The sequence below is a fragment of the Rhipicephalus sanguineus genome, chromosome 4 (genome assembly GCF_013339695.2).
Source record: "Rhipicephalus sanguineus isolate Rsan-2018 chromosome 4, BIME_Rsan_1.4, whole genome shotgun sequence".
In the NCBI taxonomy this organism is placed as follows: domain Eukaryota; kingdom Metazoa; phylum Arthropoda; class Arachnida; order Ixodida; family Ixodidae; genus Rhipicephalus; species Rhipicephalus sanguineus.
Window position 1 is genome coordinate 41539495 of NC_051179.1, and position 21508 is coordinate 41561002.

General features: G+C 48.4%; 1 protein-coding gene across 1 annotated transcript; it reads right to left on the minus strand.

Moving 5' to 3' along the window:
* Nucleotides 1-563: 563 nt before the first annotated feature.
* LOC119391154 (inosine-uridine preferring nucleoside hydrolase) lies at nt 564-8768 on the minus strand. Its single transcript, XM_049415490.1, has 5 exons — nt 8633-8768; nt 7727-7826; nt 4983-5283; nt 3559-3695; nt 564-941 (listed from the first exon to the last, which is right to left on the minus strand). Exons 1-5 carry the CDS (start codon nt 8722-8724, stop codon nt 609-611), a joined length of 963 nt encoding a protein of 320 aa, XP_049271447.1. The 5' UTR covers nt 8725-8768; the 3' UTR covers nt 564-608.
* Between the last annotated feature and the right edge of the window lie 12740 nt (nt 8769-21508).

Genomic DNA, 21508 nt, shown 5'->3' on the forward strand with positions numbered 1-21508 from the left:
TTACTCTCACTCACTCGTCGCTCACTCACTCACTCACCCATTGTGACTATTTTTGACATCCTTTGAGCAAATAACCTCTCGGCTGATTCACGAACTCGGACATCTGAATCGCATGTACAGACCCCCGCATAACGTAGTCTTAACTACTGAATCTCGATGAAAGCAGCCGCGCTGTCTAGTAGTCCCAGACAGCGCTCTATCTTCTTTTTATTTCAAAACTAAAGGCTTGGCTTTCCCGAGTCCTGAGCCCATAGTGCTGACACTCGAAGCGGCTACACACAACCGAATTGGAGGTTCCCACAAGGCTTCTTATGGCTGCTGTCCAGACGGTCACGTTGCTCTTATCATCAAAACCATCTGCGTGTACATCTCCTGAGCACGGTCGTGTCCAGCTAGAGCAAGAACTGTATGTTAGGTTTGAAATCTGCCGCGCTTTCTCTTTGAAATCCCAGACACCACTCTCTTTATTTTCTTTCTATTTCAAAATAAAAGGCTAGGCTATCGCGATTCCTGGGCTCCGTAGTGCAGACAGTCGAAGCGGCCACATGACCGAAGTTCCCTCGACGCAGCTTACGGCCGCCGTCCAGTCGGTCGTGCTACGCTCATCATCAGCGCACCATCTGCGTGTACATCTCCTTGAGCACGTTGGTGTCCAGCTGGAGTACGAACGATATGTTAGGCTTGGTGCCTTTCATGCCGGGCCGCTTGTCGACGATGAGCGTGCCGCGCGTGCTCGTGCCGTGCAGTTCGAGCCAGGCCGGGTACGCCTCGGTCTTGAGCACCACGCCGGGGTTCACGACGGTCGCCATGGCCAGCAGGTCGCAGCAGGAGAAGCCGGGCAGCTTGAGCGTGTCGCGCAGGCGCCGCATCATGCCCTCGGAGACGTCGCGCACCATGCGGCTCTTGTGCGTGTTCATGTTGACCCACTCGGTGCACCAGTCCTGCGGGAAACACGGCGACACGTGATTTGTCGGCGTGTTTCATGTGCGGAAGAGTGGGATGGAAATTGTGCAGTAGCACACAGAGTAACTACGACAAAAGCAACGCAATACCAGCAATAAACACGCCCTCTCCCTTTTGTCGCTGTCGCCCTGCGGGCTGCTTAATAATGAATAGTGTTAGATGTGATCTTCCGTAGGTTTAACAATGTCTTTAATTTATAAATTAGTATGAGCGTTGCTAGGGGCGGCACCAGGATTATTTTGCAGGGTTGGGGGGGGGGGGGGGGTGTTAGAGGAACACCCACAACAAGTGTGTTCTTTCGGGGGCAGGGGGCGCCATGCCGCTTACTTTGGTTCAGCTTTTCGGCGCTCACATGATGGGGGCGAGGGGCGAGCGGGAGGGGCAGGCAAAACAAAATTTTAGTGGGGAGGGGGGGGGGGAGCGGACGCCACCTTGCCCCCCTTCTCCTTGCGCGTCCCCTGGTGTTCCTTAAGAATGGATAGCGTTTCATGCGAGCCGTGTACACAAAAAACACAGCTTTTATTTTGGGAGAAGACGGCTCGTGGCCTAAGCAGGGAAAAATGTGCAGATGGGGCAGCGAGAAAAGGGACCGAAAATGGAGGTACATCGTACAAAAATAAAATTCAAGCAGTGCCAACTCAAGTTGTTGTCTTGGTAGTATATAAGAGAACATCGCTGGTTTTAATGAAGACAGTGTTGATGCCATAGTAGGGAACTTTAGATTGCGCTACCCTAGCGTTAGGGGAGGCAAGATTCATTGTACACCATTTGCATTCGTTTGTAATCGTTCTGGACTCTTTTTTTTTTCTTCTCACGCTGTTATCAGCGTTCAGTACATGTACCGCACATTGCATTGCGAAGCGTTGGACTCCATCAGCCCGTGTGGCCTTGTACACCGGTAATCAGGCTTCTCCTCACTAACATCCTTAATGTGGAAAAGCAAACTTCCCAGCAACTTGCTGCTTGGTTTGTGGAAAGCCTTAGATGGCTCATCAAACGCGAAAATTAACCGTCGGCGTCAACACGAGGGATGCAAAAAAATCGCCACATGACGTCACAGATGACCGAGGTTTGGGACGTCATCATCACGTCACTTAACGTGACGTCATCGCATGGCATCGTTGCTTGGTCAAAGGTGGGCCGAACACGCGCAGGCAGTGCAGAACCACGTTAGGCACAGAAAGCTTTCGCAGGGGACGTGGGGAGGATCAATAGGCTTCCAAAGCAACGACTTGGAATATCCACGGCGCATCTCATTTCGTCGCAACACTGCTTGCTCCCGCTACCGCGCACGCGCAGTAGCTCTCCGATTGCATCTGTGGTGCGTCACAATGTAACTATTGCTGACTAGCAGTGTCCCGGATCGAATGAGGAGCGCATGCGCGCACGTGTCCTTGCCGCCGCCGCTGCCAAATCCGGCGACAAACCGCCTTCGTCGGTAGCGTCTACCTCCAGTAACGCATAGCTCGGCCGCGCGAGCGCCGCACCCAAACTTGAGCTTGGCTTCCGTATACATCGACTTTGTGGAAAAACAAGATGGATTTCGCCTTCTAGTCCTCTTAGGCGAATGCGTAATGGACCTTGTGAGTTTTTATATGCCAGCAGCTGGCTAGCATCGTTTATTTGACAAATAGAAATGTAGGAACACTGAATTATGCGGAGAGAGAGAGAAAAAAAGAGGAGTAAAAGAAAGCAGGGTGGTTAGTCAGAATCGATCTACAGTTGGCTACCCTGTACTTGGAAAGGGGAAATATGGTTTGAAAGCGGAGAAGAGTCTACGACGACTCAAAATTCGTTGACTATGAATCTGCAAAAATTGTGAAGTGTGTAGATCATCTCGAGCGTGTTCGCAAGCATTAGCAGTTGAAAATAAAACAAATTGGAGGCCACTCTAATCATTGACTTAGGTGTCTGCTAGTTGCACTGGCACCTCGTTCTCTGGTGTATTCCTTAGATTAACCTTGCGTTTCGTCGCACTGTCGAAGCGGATCTCAGAAGCCACTAGAAAGAAGCGCGTTGTTGAAATTTGCTCCGCAAAGTACCACAACGATTCCAGCTGCTTACAAGATAAAGCGTCTGGCCTTTTTCTGGACTCGTTCAATTAATTTTCAGTAATTATCAGAATTGACCCTTAACATATGCTCCGATATCATATGTATCCAATATAATTGTTAACTTGAACTGGAGCCATCGATCTCGTACCAGTTTTATTTTTTTAACGCATCTTTTTGAATGTTAGGAAAATTGGAACTGCTCGATCGGAAGTGTTTGGAAGAGGTGCAAGGGTCTCAGTTGTTGCTCGTGACTCTATTAAAAGCGTTAATATAGACGATTTTACATATAAGACACCTCGCCACCTTGGGCTGTTAAACGAATGTTTTCTCATTTTCGCATATCGCGATGTGAATTGATAAGGTCATATGAAACGTCGAATGCACCAACCCAAACGTTTTCTTGTGCATGCTTCTACCGCAGCACTGTTCACTTAGTTGTTAAACATACATAACGGCTAGGTTAACGGCTCAATATGGCGGCACCGAAACCTATCCGTAAAATAGTTTCTAGCAGTATAACAATCCGAAGACAGTTGCATACCCAGTCGAGGTAATGCCTGATGCACGTCTCGTAGGGGACGAGCTGAATCTTCTCGCTTGCTTCGGTCAGCACGACTCTGGTCGCTTCGGGGTCGCAAACGAAGTTGAATTCGCCGGACGCGGTCACGTTCCCGATTCCTGCGATGATTTGTGTCGGTTTATATGGCTTTGAAAACGAAGCGTTGTTCTGGATAGACCCCTTTCTTCCGCTATAGCGGGTTGTAGTAACAGCATCGGTAGTTTATTGTCTTCATCACTGCGAAGAGAAATGGCAAAGGGAGAGGGAAAGACCACGGAGTACGCACAGGTGGCCAGATTTCCCATCATATCTTGGAAAGTCTATCTTGGAAGCGCGCTGGTATGAAAGGGGACATGCAACACTTTTCCAAGTAATCATTTAATGGCTTCGTTAAGGGAGTTAATTGCCTCGCGAACCGACTGACGCAAACATTTTTAGAATCCGTCAAGTACGAGCGGAGTTACAGGGATATGTCGCACGCTTTAAAGGGACACTAAAGAGCAAAACTATTTGTCTCATATGAGTAAAGTACTCGTTCACGATAACAAAAACACCACGCTTGCTGCGAGAAAATGCTTAGTAAGCGAGAAAACGCGCAAATACATAATGCGGGTGGCGACGCCACCTTGAAGTTTCCGCACCATTCGCCGTGACGTCACATGTTTTGAAGGCGCCTACAGGGACTACGTAGTTCCTAATCGGTAAAAATGAAGTACATTGTCCTTTGAGGGGGGCCATAGACTTAACATACCAAGTTTGGGGTAATATTGTTGAGCCAATGGCGCCAAAATACGATAAATACACTTTGAAATTTGCGACGTCACGCGGGGAGATTTCGGCACAAAATTCAAAAATGACTTTCAACTCGATTTTCTCCTTTATTAATAAACCTATGATGGCGAAATTAACGACATTAGAGTTCTCAGAGCACGATTTATCGATCTAAAGCGATTCATTGTTTCTCTTTAGTGTCCCTTTAAGCGCCTTCTCACTTCTTTCGAACCAGCTAGCGTGCTGAAAGCTACGCGGAGGGGGGTTTTTAAGTTGTGTTTTTAAGTTGTCTCAGATTAAGGGAAGTATCTCTCTACGCTTTAGGATAAAATGAGGACCTATAAAATTCAAGAGTATAATCTTGTGTATAGCTTACAAGAATGTTTATTTATTTATTTGAGATATTTTGCTGAACACACAGAGAAAGGTGTTGAAAGTCTGCGGGCTACTCGCCAAGGCTTTTCTTCCTTGCCAATGCTAGTATGCTACACCGGTGGACAAAAACCGCAAGCCGTCCAGGGTTTGTGTTTGCAAACAACGAAAGGGTCTTGTACCCTTGCCAAGCACCACATGCCAACTTTTGAATTCCATCCCATCGTCCTAAAATGAAGCTTTATCGAGGGAGGTGAGCTTGCCGTCGCACGTGCCGCCCATGATGACAAGCTGCTTGAGGTTCGCGAAGAATTCCGGGTCCAGCCGGCTCGCCACGGCCAGGTTCGTGAGCGGCGCGAGCGCCACGAGCGTGACGGCGCCGGCGTGCTTGCGCGCCAACGACACGAGCGCCTGCGACGCGTGGTCGCTCTGGCGCTCGAACGTGCCGTCGGCGGGAAGCGGGTACCGTTCGGACACGCCGCCCAAGCCGTCCTTGCCGTGGATGCAGACCGCGTTCATCGGTGACGTCACCAGAGGCCGCCGGCATCCCTGGTACACCGGAATCTGCGCGCGCGAGAGCCAAGTGCGCCAACTGCCTCCGCGCTCGCGGTTTATAGTACTACAGTTGCTCACCCCCTCTCCAGAGTCTTCTTTTGAAGATGACAGGTACCGACAATCAATGAGTTCCTTACAATATTTACTAGAGGGAACTGTGGCGCTGTGATCGTTAAGCCACCGTGGGAATTACGTGTAGTACGTGGATTTGCCTTTTATTCGTGCTTGCACCTTCGAACGCCCTTGCGGCCTTGTTTATTGTTGTGTTTTGGCTTTTGTTTTGGATAAAAGAACGGCTGGTTGTGAACCACGCGAACTGATTTGAACTGGTGTGCCCAAAAGGGTCAAGGTGGTGAAGGGGGACTATTGAATATTTGCCTTTCGTTGAGAAGATAAAGAAGAAGAAGAAGCTGTCGAGAAGAACGCGTGAGCTCTCAAGAAAGAAGAGTAACCAAGTTGGCTAGTAGCTTTGGTCCCCTCTATTTTCGACAAAAGCTTTCCATTTCTTTGCGGATCCCTTTATCCAGTGTAATGCGACCTTGGAATCTGTCTAAAAGAATGTTTCCAACCTGCAGTTATTAAGAACATCCTTCAGAAAGTTCCCTAGCCTTGCTCCAAGCAAAGTTCCAAGTAATTCCAGTCTTGGCAAAGTCACTTTCTGCAGAGGCGCCACTCGCGACTTCGCCATAATGAGGTGACTGTGAGCGGCATTCTCTTGATCAAGGAATTTCAAATACGCACAAGTTCCATACGCCTTCTGACTAGCATCACAAAATATGTGAAGTTGCATAGACTGACTTGTTAGCCCAGTCTTCATCCATCGCGTGATAGTCATAGAAGGAAGGCACTGCAGATTCGAGCACCATTTCTTCCACTGTACAGCAATATCCGAAGGCAAATCTTCGTCCCAATCTGCTTTTCTTTGCCACAGCTCCTGAAACAATATCTTGGCCTGAATGCTGAAAGGTGCAACCATTCTCAGTGGATCGAATATCCTTGACACTGCTTGCAGCACATATCTCTTACAAGGTCTTTGCCCTTTCTCCAAGAACCTTAAAGCTGATTTTGCCGCAACTGTCATCTGGTCTGTCATAGGATCCCACAAGAGCCCCAATATCTTGACAACCCCTGCGCTTGCACCATCTCCTTCAGCTGTACTAATGATATCTCTCAACAGTTTGGAATTTGATGACCATCTCCTCAAACGCATTCCTGCTCGCTCCATAATGGCGTTTGCGTCTCGGTATATTCTTTCTGCTGAATCCTCATGTTCGGCTCCGATAAGAAGGTCATCAACATAGAATGATGCTGCAAGCCGCTTGGCCGTTTCTTCGGTTGGACCTTTCACTGCCTTCATGTGATGTTGTAGTGTGGCGTTGAGCAGAAATGGACTTGATACGGTACCAAAAGGAACCCTTGTCATGCGCCATTCCTCTACGTCAGGCTCAGCATTACTCTCAGAGGGTATTTCCTTGAACCATAGGAATCTCAGTGCGTCTCGGTCTTCCATTTTTATGCTAATCTGGAGAAAGGCTTTCTCTATGTCGGCTGTCAGAGCAACACGGTTGAAGCGAAAGCGTATAAGAAGAGTAACCAAGTCGGCTAGTAGCTTTGGTCCCTGGTGCCGAAACCCGGGATCGAACCAGGGACCTTTAGAGAAGAAAGCATCCGCCATGGACTGTTCGAACTGCTATGTGTAAATAATGTAAATATAGTCTTGTTTCTTCAAGTGCCGTGACCAGTTATTTCACAGGGACTGCTGAACTTTTTAAAAATAATTACCAGTATTAAAAGTAAAAAAAAAAACTACACGGAGCTGAAAGAACAAAGCATATGCAAATCTATGTCCTACCCATCATTACTATGGCCATCATTCCCGTGCTGGCTGAAGCGCCATGCGTTGCAGCTCCCGTAGGCGCTATCCCCAAATTTCCCTTAGTGTATTATTATGAAACTCTACGCCGATAACGATACCACATGACGTCAACCATTAACCCTTTAAAACTTTCCAGAGTTAAACTAGATTTCCACAGTTTTTTTGCTTGCAAGCGACAGATACCGGCAGCAACTACACGTGACGTCAACCACTAAGCCTTCAAAACTAACTCGCAAAAAAAATGACGAGTCGCTTTTTGACACAGATAGGTCCGCCTCTCAAAACGTCGGCCAGCCTCTCTGAGGCACGTCACCTCTATTTAAACAACTTTTATTGCACATGTTTTTATCTGTAGGTTCCCATCTTTATATTGGAGTACGACGACATTTGTGGGACTGCTGTATATAACCCTTGTGTTCACCATGTGATTCATCATGTTTGTATTCACCATTCGTGAAAAGACCAATAACTATATCACCTGTAACTGTCTTATAATCTTAAAGCCTACATTTATTCCAGTTTCTTTGCCTTCGTCCTGCATGCTTGTTTGCATTTTTTGTCGTTTTGTTCACATACCTCGAGCTTTCCGCAGTAGTTGAGTATCCGCATGGCGTTGGTGTAGACGTGGGGCAGTTCCACATTCCCGGACACGCACGTGATGGCCAACACTTTGCACCTTCGAAGCGAGCATGTTGACGAATGCATAGCGGTCAGACAAGAGCGTCACCTTTAAGTACCGGCATGTCTGTCTACCCTGTTTGCCTTACAGGCTTTGGCAACGTCATCACGATGCCCGCAAAACGTAGTCCTCGCCTACATATTATGACCTCCGCCAAGCCTGTTTGAATATTACTGCATATGTTTGAATGTTGGCAAAACTGAAAAAGCTCGGCATGTAACACTCTCTAGTGTATATATATATATATATATATATATATATATATATATATATATATATATATATATATATATATATATATATATATATATATATATATATAAGGCGCAAGCCTTCTGCACACTTGGTAATGCGTTAAGTTATACATTGGGGGACCACATTTCTCGCAACACATAACGAGCTATAGTGCGATAGACGCGCATTAAATTACCTCGACGTTCTTAGTCGATTGCATTGTTCCACCCGTCGTGGAAGAAACGAGGAGGACAGGAATCACGACGCTCTTTCCTATCCTCATCTCTTCGCCTCGCGTTGCGTTGTCACCATTTCGCACACTAAATATGGCTATATTAGCGCTCACGTTATCTAGTGCCGGCGTAATACTGGTAAATGTGGGCGAGTTTTGGTTAAATTATGGTAAGCGTTGGCTGATGTAAGCTATTGGCTGTTGGAAGCCATCATTCTATCTGAACTATAAATGATGCTATATGACAGGCATGGACAGGAAACGACCCGAGTTGGTTGTACCTGATTTTGCTTTCTATTTTGCAGGAAACTTTACGGCAGGGTCCGCATATACTCACGGGCTGGACAGGGCCAACATGATGGCGAGCGCATCGTCCACACCGGGATCGGTGTCGATGAGCAGGAGCTGCTGGTCACCGCTGTTGGGCATCCTGTCTGGCGTCCGTGGCTTCTGTTCATACGGCCTGCAGCATGACCTCGGTATCATTTGATTGATTGATTGATTGATTGATTGATTGATTGATTGATTGATTGATTGATTGATTGATTGATTGATTGATTGATTGATTGATTGATTGATTGGGGATTTTTGGCGCAGCTGTTAGTTATCGCCCAAGAGCGCCAGACGCATGGTTTGAGTTTGCAATGCTACATGAAGTGTTGGTGTGTGACGGCTGTATAAAAAGGCCTGAAATATGAGGCTGTATGAATACCTAAAGTGTAGGCACAGTCGGCATCAAACGTTTAGAGACCGCTGAGTCTGAGGAAACTTTGAATTTCCTACCGGATTTGCGAATGTATTTTGTCGAACTGCACAGTACACGCTGTTAGCGAGTTTTAGAACACCCCGTAAATCTAAATTCAAGGTTGCCTGTCGAAGCAGCGGGAGTATTCCACGTTTTCTTGTGTCTCGTGGCCCTTAAATTGGCTCACCTTTGACCAAGTGACAGCGTCATCTGATGACGTCATAACATGACGCCATTACGTGACATTATCATACGATGTCATCAGTTGGTCACGTTACTTACGCTAGCATTCGTAGTTACGCCGACTCAGGATTTCTTTTACCCATGAGACACGTTACGCCTTAGTAAGTGGTCAGTGGATACATGCTAGCATGCTACGTGGGAACCAACCAAAACTCGCGTCTTCACTGATGCCCCCTCCCCCCACTCTCCCGCTCCCACCAACAGCCTAAACCAGTCCGAGTTCAAAGACGAGAGAGCGCTTTCTTTCTTGCCTTCCTTACCCTTCCTACAGGCGCTATCTCCTCCTCGCTACTTATTTCTTCATAAAACACGTGGGCAATTAATGTCAGCACTAAGCGTTGAGCCTACACTGCAAGAACTGTGACTCTCTTTTTATACATGTAAGAGTCGCATGTGTGGCACTCCCTTTAGCGAGTCACGTTGACCCCCTTTGGGAGAGTCGTGAAACGCACGACTTTCCAAAAGAGAGTCAATGCACGACTCTCCTAAAGAGCGTCAACTTGCCTCTCTAAAGGGAGTGCTAGACATGTGACTCTTACATGTATAAAAAGAGAGTCAAAGGACACCTTTATTTTCTTAGAGTGTATACGTATCAGGGTTTCGCGCTTTTCAGCTACACGCTGTTATCTCCGCCTGCGCACTCGAAAACGCTCAAAACGGAGTGCAATCAGTCGGTCGCGCACGATAGTCACGCAAGACAAGGCAGAAGGCGCGTGCGAGTGCATGGCAAAGCAAAGCAGGGTAGGAAAGACAATTCACAACTGATATCCCTCGTGTGTGGACCAATCGAGAGCTTGTTTCCTCATGACGTCACGTGAACAGACCGCCATGGCGTCGCGAATTGTGCCGAAAAGACGGGAAACGCCGGGAGAGAATAACGCGCTCGTACTTTGTATTTTCAGAGGTCGTTTAATGGCCCTTCGAAGAACACTACCGAAGCATCTTCTAGTTTAGCGATAACTACGGACCGTGCGTTAGATGACGGCACTTAATTGCGGTGTGTACCTTCGTAGCGTCTTACCTTTTATAATTCACGCGTCGTTCTTGGTGGCGTCCTTGACGCCATTGATTGCAACGGTCGTCGTCTTTCTTGCGTGTCCGCTACGAGTTGCGAGTCGCTATGACGCGCGTCGACACTGCAGTCGTCGCCATGACTGCATCGTCGCACAGCAGAGCTCGATGCGACCGCCTGCGAGACTATAAGTCGCACCGTGGGAAATCGCCGATCGCTTGTCGTCGTTGTTCGCTGAATCGCAATTATGGCACGTACCCACATACGGGCACCGAGCCAAGAGCGAACTATAGAGTGAACGAAAACGTAGAACAATACTGTAAAGTTAAGCAAAAAATATCAATAGATTGAATTCCTGAAAATAGAGGAAAACAATTGCGTTTGTTGGGAAACCAGATCTATATGCCATATAAAGGAAGATGAAGAAGTCGATGTTTCGGAACCACGTGAAGTGGAGAGGCATTGTAATAAAAATCTGAAAAAGGACACCGACCGCAAAATAATACGCTGCTGAAAGACACCTGCAGCTTTCGTCATATTTTAAAGCCTTCATTAACGCTGTATCACGTGTCCTTGATTTCCTAGTGGACAAGGCTCCCGTCATGGAAGCCGAAACGTCTTCTTTTTCAAAATTCGAAATTACATTGTTGAAGTTAAAATGCTACGCCAATGGGCTCACACCCACCTTGGGGGCTTGGCCAAGAAAAGGATAACGTATAACAAAAATGGACGCATATGAATTGTATGACTCATGAAAGAAGTTTACAATAACCAATGTAAAGTAATAACGGTACTTTACCAATTAAGGTCAAAGCCGTCTTGATTCAGTCGAAAAAATTTTCAACAGCGGAGCAGACATCCCTACGACAACGTCCTGATGAGGAGGCTCCCGAAAAAAGAATATTTGAAATATCGAGATCCAATCCAAATCGATTAAATGCAGCTTTGATAACGTTTTTCCTGAAGAAACGGAAGCGACTTCATGATGAAAACGGAGTGTAGTCGGTGTCTTTCCTTTCCTTTTTATCACAGGCGAAAATAGAGTGCTTAAGGAGATGGAGAAGCTTCGTGTGTTGATGACGACTTGTTGCCTGATCTCCCGTAGGCTATGTAGCCGCTTTGAAAGAGAGTAGTTATGACGACTACCTCATTGTATAGCCAGGAGACTGTATATAGCACGCTTGATTTGCACGAATGTTTTCGCCAGATGAGTATACATGAACGAGATGGAAGCTGCCGCAGCGTGACTGCAAGGGTGAATTAATTGTGAACCTATGGTGTCTCGTATAACCAGTCGTTTCGTACGATTAACACGCCTGACTGGCGCTGCAGCGGGCAGCAATGTTGGGTGCAGCATTCGTCGAGCCGGACGTGTTTCTAGCGCCGTTAAACTTTTTTTTCTGTTTGCACCGGTGCGCTGCACTATATTATAAGACTCCGTAATCATTTAGAACACATAAACTGCTGCACCAGCCGTTAAATCGAACGGCACGCGCGTTGCCTTCGGAGCGAGACGTTGACTGGTTTATAACAGTGTCATTAACCCTTGACCACGCACATAAGCTCGAGCCATTGTCCCCAACGACGTCGTTCTGCGTCTTAACTGCGTTGAGCTATTAATTATGAAGAAAAAAAGGAAACCGCCGGACAAAGGGCGCCTAGTATTTATTGTGATTGCAGTTAGTTCGAAAGTGCCAAAACGAGGCGATACAAAAAACGAAAAAAAGAAATAGAGATGAGGTGTATATAAATCTATCGCAGACATTCAGTGTAACGTCGCCTCGAACATCTCTTGTTGTTTTTTTTCCCCACAGCAACTCGTGAAACATTTTCATGATGTTCAGATCAAACAAGACACCGGATAGAAGGATGTAGAAGAACAAACATAAGTCGAGCTGAGCCGTCTTGCTCTGCGTCATGTTAATAAATAGCTAACTATATCTCGCTGAACGTTAAAAATGAGGTGACAGCACGTTTGATGTACAGAGTGAAGTTAGTCGCGCTGCTGGTTAGAGTTACACTGGACAACGGTAGTCTGAGAGGGCAATGCGTTGTATAACGTATACCTATACGAAATGTCATGGGATACCTCCCATGACATTTCGATGCCTTACACCCTTTCTGTCGCAATGTGACGTGCAGATGTTTAATGACACTTCGGCGCACGACGTTCCCTTTATTAAAGGTTTCTCTTTCTCCTTCTTTCTTTCTCTCTCTTAATGATATGTCATGTTATTTTAGGCAGTAGTATTCGGCGCGATACCATTGACGAATAAACGAATGTCGTATAAGTGTACCTAAGAAAAAGTCACAGTTTCGCCGCAAGGGCGAAGCAATGAATGCGATAGCAAGAAAAGCGGCCCGTGATGTACGCGCTGCTACGCTGCAGAAACATCTGCCCCCCGGCAGCAAGTGCGAGCAGACAGCGGAAGGGCAAGGTTCTCGCTCGCAGATATTAGAAGAAGCGAGCGAGCTGGCCGACGACCTTTAAATGCGCCCGTTGCGCGCCTCGTGTCATCTCGCTGGTAATGAAGAAACGCTTATAAGCGCCTGCCGTCTCTGAGTACTGCGGTAAAGGGTGTGTATATAACGCTCGCCGTTAGCTACCTGAAGGATCTGCGCTTTGTGGCGTTGTGGTTGGCGCCACGCGCTGCGAATCGAGAGGTCGCTGGTTCGATTCCGCGCTTCGGAAGCATTTTTCTGAATTATTTTTCTTTGGGACTTATATATACGGTGCATGGCGGCGGCGGCAAAAACCAGCCGAGACTGTCCATATAATTGCTCTCGCAATAAAAAAAAGATACACTCACAGGGTCCCTTATGCGTTCGCCTAAGACGACTGGAAGGTGAAAGCCATCTTCTTTTCTTCTTAGTCGATATATTGATCTCTCCCCCCCCCCCCCCCCTCCCCGAGAGCTTTCTGCACCTAACGCAGTTTGCACTGCCTCCTGGATCGGAGGCATTGCGAGCTTTCTGCTCCTCGCTTGGTTTTGCACTGCCCCCGTGATCGGCCCACCTTTGACCAAGCGACGGTGTCACGTAATGACGTCATCGTGTGACTTCACATAGCGTGATGTCGTGATGACGTCTTCACGAGATGTTGAATTTTTGTATCACTCGTGCTGACGCCGACGGTCAATTTTCGTGTTTGATGAGGCATCTAAGGCTCGCGACTCTGTACGCACGAACGTCTCATGTTCTCTCTCTCTCTCTCTCTCCTGCCTCTCTCTCTGCCTCATATATATATATATATATATATATATATATATATATATATATATATATATATATATATATATATATATATATATATATATATATATATATATATATATATATATATATATATTATAAAGGCGATTTATTGAGTGTGTAGCTGGTCGCTGGTCGCGCAATGCACCGAGAGCAGTTCGCTAGCTCGAGCCTCTGCTGCACACTCGATGATGCTGCCTCTGCGCCAGAGTACTTCCTCTTCGTTACAATTGCCCCGGTGAAAAAAAGGAGCCATCCTGGCGACTAGTCGTCTGCAGGGACCGTAGAACCATGATACGGCTTGAGTCTCTGAACGTGTACAACCTCGCGGTTACGACGTCGCAGGTCAGACGGCGGCGTGAGAGGCTCAATAAGGTAGTTCACTGGAGAAGTCTGTTCTAAAACGCGGTATGGCCCATCGTACTTAGGAAGAAGTTTGGAAGAGAGCCCTGGTGTGCGATGCGGCACTGAAAGCCACACAAGGGCACCCGGAAGAAAAACGGGAGTCGAGTTCTGGGCATCGTGGATTGCTTTTTGGCGGTTCTGGTCATTAGAGGTAAAGCGGCGGGCCAGCTGGCGACACTCTTCTGCGTGTCTGGCGGCGTCCAAGATCGGCGGGCATTCGGACGTGTCCGGTCGATAGGGCAGAATGGTGTCAATGGTGTGGGAAGGGTGACGACCGTAGAGGAGGTAAAAAGGGGAGAAACCAGTCGTAGCTTGCGTCGCGGTATTGTAGGCGTAGGTTATGAATGGAAGAACTAGGTCCCAATTAGAGTGATCAGGTGTGACGTACATAGCGAGCATGTCACCAAGAGTTCTATTAAAGCGCTCTGTAATGCCATTTGTTTGGGGATGATAAGCGGTGCATGTGCGATGTACAATAGCACACTCAGCGAGCAGTTTTTCAACGACCTCGGATAAGAAGGCACGGCCACGGTCGCTGAGGAGTTCTCGAGGACCTCCATGACGCAGCACAAAACGGCGCAGTATGAAAGTGGCGACATCCTGTGCTGTAGCACTTTGAAGAGCAGCAGTCTCGGCATAGCGTGTCAAGTGGTCGACTGCAGCTATTATCCACCTGTTGCCGGTAGGAGTCAATGGAAGCGGCCCATAAAAATCTATACCGACCCGATCGAAAGGTTGGGAAGGGCATGGCAGAGGCTGTAGTTCACCGGCGGAGACGTGCGGTGGAGATTTTCGGCGCTGACATTCGCGGCAAGAGCGGACGAAGTTGCGGACGAAGGTATACATGCCACGCCAGTAGTAACGGTGTCGCAGTCTTTCGTACGTCTTGAAGACTCCTGCGTGGCCACACTGTGGGTCAGCGTGAAAAGAGGAACAGATCTCCGACCTCAAGGCTCGCGGGACGACGAGCAGCCACTTGCGACCTTCTAGTGCATAGTTGCGTCGATAGAGGAGCTTGTCGCGAATCGCAAAGTGCGGAACTTGGCGCCGGAGCGTTCGTGATGTTGGGACTTTAGAGGGGTCGGAGAGAAGGTCGAGAAGAGACGATGTCCACGGGTCATTGCGTTGCTCCACAGCAATGTTGTCCAAGTCAAGAGATGACAATGTGCTCTCACATGCGGAGTCAGCAGTGGCCGTCAGGGAGAGAGGGGAACGGGAAAGCGCGTCCGCGTCAGCATGCTTCCGTCCTGAACGATAAACCACGCGTATGTCATAGTCTTGGATTTTCAACGCCCAGCGAGCAAGGCGGCCAGAGGGGTCTTTTAACGTCGAAAGCCAGCACAGCGCATGGTGGTCGGTCACGACGTCAAAAGAACGGCCATATAAATATGGGCGAAACTTGCCAAGCGCCCATACGATGGCCAAACACTCCTTTTCTGTGACGCTGTAGTTGGTCTCTGCCTTGGTAAGTGTGCGACTCGCGTATGCCACAACGTACTCTGTGTGGCCAGGTTGACGCTGTGCGAGCACAGCACCCAGGCCTACACCGCTGGCATCGGTATGGAGCTCAGTTGGAGCTTGAGGGTCGAAATGGCGAAGAATCGGTGGCGTCGTGAGAAGCCGTCGCAAGGTGGTGAAAGCTTCGTCGCAGGCAGGGGACCACGATGATAGATCTTTACTGTCGCCGAGGAGTTGTGTGAGAGGTGATATGATGGACGCAAAGTTTCGAACGAATCGCCGGAAATAAGAGCATAAGCCAATGAAACTGCGCAGCTCTTTGATTGTAGTAGGTTTAGGAAACGCAGTGACAGCGCGCAATTTCTCGGGATCCGGGAGAATGCCGTCCTTGGATACAACGTGGCCTAGAATGGTGAGTTGACGCATGGCAAATCGACATTTTTTAAGGTTTAATTGCAAACCGGCGTTGGTCAAGCAAGTAAGAACTTGCTGAAGGCGGCGCAAGTGTGTTTCGAAGTCAGGGGCGAAGACCACGATGTCATCGAGGTAGCACAGGCAGATCTTCCATTTGAGACCACGCAGAACGTTGTCCATCATTCTTTCGAACGTAGCAGGCGCGTTACAAAGTCCGAAAGGCATGACGGTGAATTCATACAATCCGTCTGGCGTAACAAAAGCGGTTTTTGGGCGATCGGCCTCCGCCATCGGCACCTGCCAGTAGCCTGACCGCAAATCTAACGAGGAAAAGAATTCGGCACCCTGTAAACAGTCCAGAGCATCGTCAATGCGCGGTAGTGGATAGACATCCTTCAGCGTGATCTTGTTCAATCGCCGGAAATCGACACAAAAACGGATAGAACCGTCTTTCTTTGTGACGAGTACTACCGGAGACGCCCATGGGCTCTGTGAAGGTCGAATGACGCCTCGGCGGAGCATGTCATCGACATGGTCGGCAATGACGCGGCGTTCCGTAGCGGAGACGCGATATGGACGTTGCCGCAGCGGTGAGTGAGAACCAGTGTTGATGTGGTGTTCGACTGCTACGGCACGACCTAGAGATGTTTGTGCAACGTCGAAAGAAGGGCGGTAGTGGTGAAGGATGGTGAGAAGATGTGATCGCTGCGAAGGTGTCAAATCTTCGGCGATGAATGGTCGAAATACATCTGTAGATGCTGGGTCAGGCGCGGAGAGGGCACCCAGTTCACAGACGGCCGTAGAAGACACCTCATCGGGGACGGGAATGATTCGTGAGGAGTTGACCGTCTCGACGTGGCCAAGGCATTCGTGACAAAACAAGGACAGCGGTGATGAGTGATGATTATAAATGGGCATCGTGGTGAAACCTTCGACAAGGTCAAGAGCAGCAAAAGGCAACGGAAGGTCTCGTCGGGTAACGAAGATGTGGGATGGCGTGAAGAAGACCGTCCCGTCGGATATGGCGCTGCACGAGACTGGTACCAATGCCGAAGAGCCCGGAGGGATGTAGGTGTTGTCATGCACGACAAGTTTAGCGGTAGATTGAGGGTCAACGGAGGCTGGGTCATCAAGTAAGCATAATTCAACCTCAGCCCGAGCACAGTCGATTACGGCGTTGTGGCGCGACAGAAAGTCCCATCCTAAGATAATGGCATGGGAGCACGATGGAAGAACGATGAACTCTATTGTGTACAGAACGTCCTGAATGGTCACACGGGCTGTACAGACTGCGGTCGGTTGAATGGGCTGAGCGCTGGCTGTACGAAGTGACAGTCCGGAGAGAGGCGTCGTGACTTTACGAATTGCGCGGCAAAATCCAGCATCGATGACAGAAACAGCAGCACCGGTATCTACAAGAGCGACTGTAGCGACATCTTCGACAAATACATCAATAACATTGGCAGGACAAGAATGAGGACTTGGGAAAACCGAAACTTGCGCAGTTCTTGCCTCGGGAACTGCGTCGTCTAGTTTCCCTCGTCGGTAGGTGCGGGCCGTCGACGCATAGGAGAAAGCGAGCGGCGGCGGGGAGAGGGCGAGCGAAGATGTTCCATTCTGGCGCGGCGATCAGCCTGGTAGCGAGCTTGCGCTGGTGCGGAGGGAGCGTAATGCGAGTTCGAGTCAAATTGGAAGTAGGGCTCTCGGGGGTTGTCATCAGTGGCTTGAACCCGGCGGCGGCAGTACCTTGCGACGTGTCCGGGGCATCTACATGCGAAGCATATCGGACGATTGTCGAGCGTGCGCCACGGGTTGGCGGCGGCTGTACTGACCCAGTGAACAGGAGGTGGCTGGTAGTTCAGAGGATGCTGGAATGGTGGTGCAGGTGCTTTGCGAGTGGGCATGGCAGCAACCGCAGCGTATGTGAGTGGAGCAGCCACAAGGTTTTGCTCGCGGGCAGCTGGCAGCGCCTCAGCGACCTCTCCTTGAATAACGCCACGGAGGGACGATGGTAGTGTCGTGGTAGGTTCCTGAGTGAAGGGCACCAGAGAGAGCTGTCGCGCGACTTCTTCGCGGACAAAGGCTTTGATTTCAGCTATCAGCGACGTGTTGTCGTGGCCGTTGGTCAGACTCGACAGTGATGCCAAATCGTGTGCGGGAGGACGTCTTGTCAGAGCTCGCTGCTTCCGCAATTCATCATAGCTCTGGCACAAGCTAATAACGTCGTTGACTGTGATCGGGTTCTTCGCCAGCAGCATCTGAAAAGCGTCATCATCAATCCCTTTCATTATGTGCTTGATTTTGTCAGTTTCCGTCATGGCAGCGTTCACGCGTCTGCACAGGTCGACAACGTCTTCGATATAGCTGGTGAACGTTTCACCTGTCTCTTGTGCGCGTGTGCGCAAACGCTGCTCGGCTCGGAGTTTTCGGACGGCGGGTCGGTCGAATACTGCCGTAATTGACGTTTTGAACAGCGGCCATGTTCTGACGTCTCCCTCGTGGTTCTTGAACCAAAGACTGGCCACGCCCGCGAGATAGAACGACACGCGTGCCAACTTGTCCGCGTCCGTCCATTTGTTTAGAGCGCTCACCCGTTCAAAGGTCGACAGCCAATCTTCAACGTCGTTGTCGTCTGTTCCGCTGAAGATTGGAGGCTCTCGCTGCGGAACAGTGCCAGGACAGGTGGCAGGTGGCGATGGAAGCGTCTGCTGGTTGGCGTCCGGCATAGCAGAAGGTAGCCGCCGAGAACGGAGATCCAGGATGGTAGGGGGACGGTAGAGGGAACGTTACCCCGCACGGCTCCACCAAATATAAAGGCGATTTATTGAGTGTGTAGCTGGTCGCTGGTCGCGCAATGCACCGAGAGCAGTTCGCTAGCTCGAGCCTCTGCTGCACACTCGATGATGCTGCCTCTGCGCCAGAGTACTTCCTCTTCGTTACAATATATATATATATATATATATATATATATATATATATATATATATATAATATGAGGCAGAGAGAGGTTTGGGGAGGTGTCGGGTCGGCTATTACCCTCTGCCCCCCTTGAAGCATTATCATTATCTCCAATGATTGTTGAGTTATATATCAATAGTTTTTTTTTTCTAGACTGCTCAGGCAAAGCCATCGACCTCCACAATTATACTGCGTAATTCTGATAAGGCGCTACTGACGCGCGTATACGATTGCAGGTGCGCGGTGTTGTTGACGCAATACTGACAACAGCGTGCTCAAATGCGTGCTCAGTCGGTGTTCTCTGTCGACGAGAGACCGTTCGCATCCCGCCCTGTGCGGGAGCTCCAGTTGACGGCGCAGCTATATAGTAGATGCCTGCTCTCGGTCGAGGAATGCGCGCTGTAGCGCTTGCCAATTATGCAAAGTGCGCGGCGCTTCGGATAATAAGCCGAGTGCTCTGAAAACGGAGTTAGCGCATGCGCTGTGGTCTGACGCTCGCGTTGGGCTTTGTTGTAAGAACCTGTCAGGAAAACGTGCCGGACCTATACGGTCGGACCAAGTGGCTATATAAAGGCGCTTCATATGTTGTCCGCGTGCCTATTTGTGCAGTGCAGGACAGTCTACTGATATAGTTGGTCTATAATATCGTAACTAATAGTTTTAGCGCTAGACAATAAGACACGGACGCAAGAAGAAACGACAGCCCTTGTCCTGGTTTGTCGTTTTGTTCTCGGGTCCGTGTCTTAATTTGCCGTGTTGAATTTGTTATATAATGACGACGTGTACAGAGCTGAACGTGCAGAACGTCTCATTCATTCATTCATTCATTCATTCATTCATTCATTCATTCATTCATTCATTCATTCATTCATTCATTCATTCATTCATTAAAACTGTGGGGAACCAGTAAAGTTTGTCGCCGGCATTTCCACAACGTTAGATTGTATGAACGAAAGATGAAGGCGCAGGCGCAGTTGTGGTGTTCAACAGTGGATAGCCGACAGTAGGCAACGTCAGCCACCATTCAAGCTACGTTATAGCTAACAACATTTCGCATTCGCATTGGTCATTATTATTTTTGTTGCAAAGCTCGCACGAAACAGGAAAAAAAGAGGGAATCGTAAAACGAAACCCCACAGTATCTCGCGATACCTTGTCGTACATATACGTCTTTACGCGCCTCAGTGAAAACCAACAAACAATGAAGCCAATGAATTAAGGTACAGTGGACGTCATTTGTAGTCTTTTTAACTGTAATGTAGTAATTACGATGCAGATGGGAAGAAATCAATGTGGACGAAAAGACAACATGCCGCCAGTAGCGACCGAACCTACAACCTTCCGATAACGCGTCCTATGCTCTACCAATGGAGCGATAGCGGCGGTTGTCTTCCCGTCTACTTTATCGGGTATTTCTGTGCATGGGAATCTCGGAGTGTTAGCCAACGCCGTTTGCAGCCGTGACGGCGAGTGTGGAACGCTATTTTTTTTTTTTTTGCCAGCTGACGTCACGTAGCGCGTGACGAGGTTGTAAGTTCGTTTCCTACCGGCGGCATGTTGTCTTTTCGTCCACACTAATTTCTTCCCATTTATGCCATAATTAGGGCGATACAGTTAAAAGACTGCAAATAACGTTTCCTATACCTTCTTTGGCTTCAGTGTCTGTTGCACTTGGTTAACGTTATGTCTAAGAAAGAATACACGAGCGCTTGATAAATTCGCCATCTTTCGTTTATGCGCCTCGATCTCGGGTATTTTTTTTTTTTTTTGTCCTGCTCTGTCGTTATCGTCCAGACAGTGTTCGTGGGGAGGGAATTCTGCGAAGGTATTCAGCGAGAACAACGATTCTCACGCCGGGCGAAAGTGATAAAAAAAAATAAACGAATTTTCTGCCGAGAACAGCGGTTCCACTTTCCTTATTCTCGTTTGATATATATAGTCCTGCATCGCTTCTCCCTCGTCTAAATATTTCGGAGTCAAGGAATGTGAGCGAGAGAGTCAGAATGACGAGCCGTCAGACGTTGCGCTGAGATACTTAAATAAACGCTTCGCGTAAGCGCCTCAAACGTTCTATATATGCGAGTGAACGGCACCTGAAAGAACAGTGCTGACACATCACCGCCGTCGGAGCTGCGAGCTCTTCAATGAGAGTTCGACTGATATTGAAATTCAGTTCTTCGCAGCACATTTTTTTCCCGACGCGATCAAATACCAACGTCGTATATCGCCGCGGGCAGTTCGTGAGAAACATATCCTCAAGGATAACCTAACCGCAGCTGATCAAAACATGCATTGGTTTTGTTGGCGGTGTTGCTGTTGCTACCTTCCCAATTTTTTTTTTCGTATATAAATAAAATTAATAAATAAATGTTGCTGTTGCTTGTTTAAATGTGTGAACAGGTACGCTGCGTTAGAGCTGGTTGTACCAACGTCATGAAACTGATAGCGAAAGATCAAACAGGAAAGAAAAGGAATAAAAAAGAAAAATGATAATCTTGGGCAATATTTGCAATCGCCAGCGTACAAAGAATGTCTTTCTGGGCAGAGTCCAAAGCATATAGGGCGGAAATCCAGGTCACCCTGTTGTTGTTGTTGTTGTTGTTGTTGTTGTTGTTGTTGTTGCAGCAGCAGCAGCAGCAGCAGCAGTTGTTTATGATAGTTCTAGCTTGTCTTAATTGTGACGTGTTCCTTTTGTTTTGGCATAGGCGTGCGCGGAGTTCCTCTTC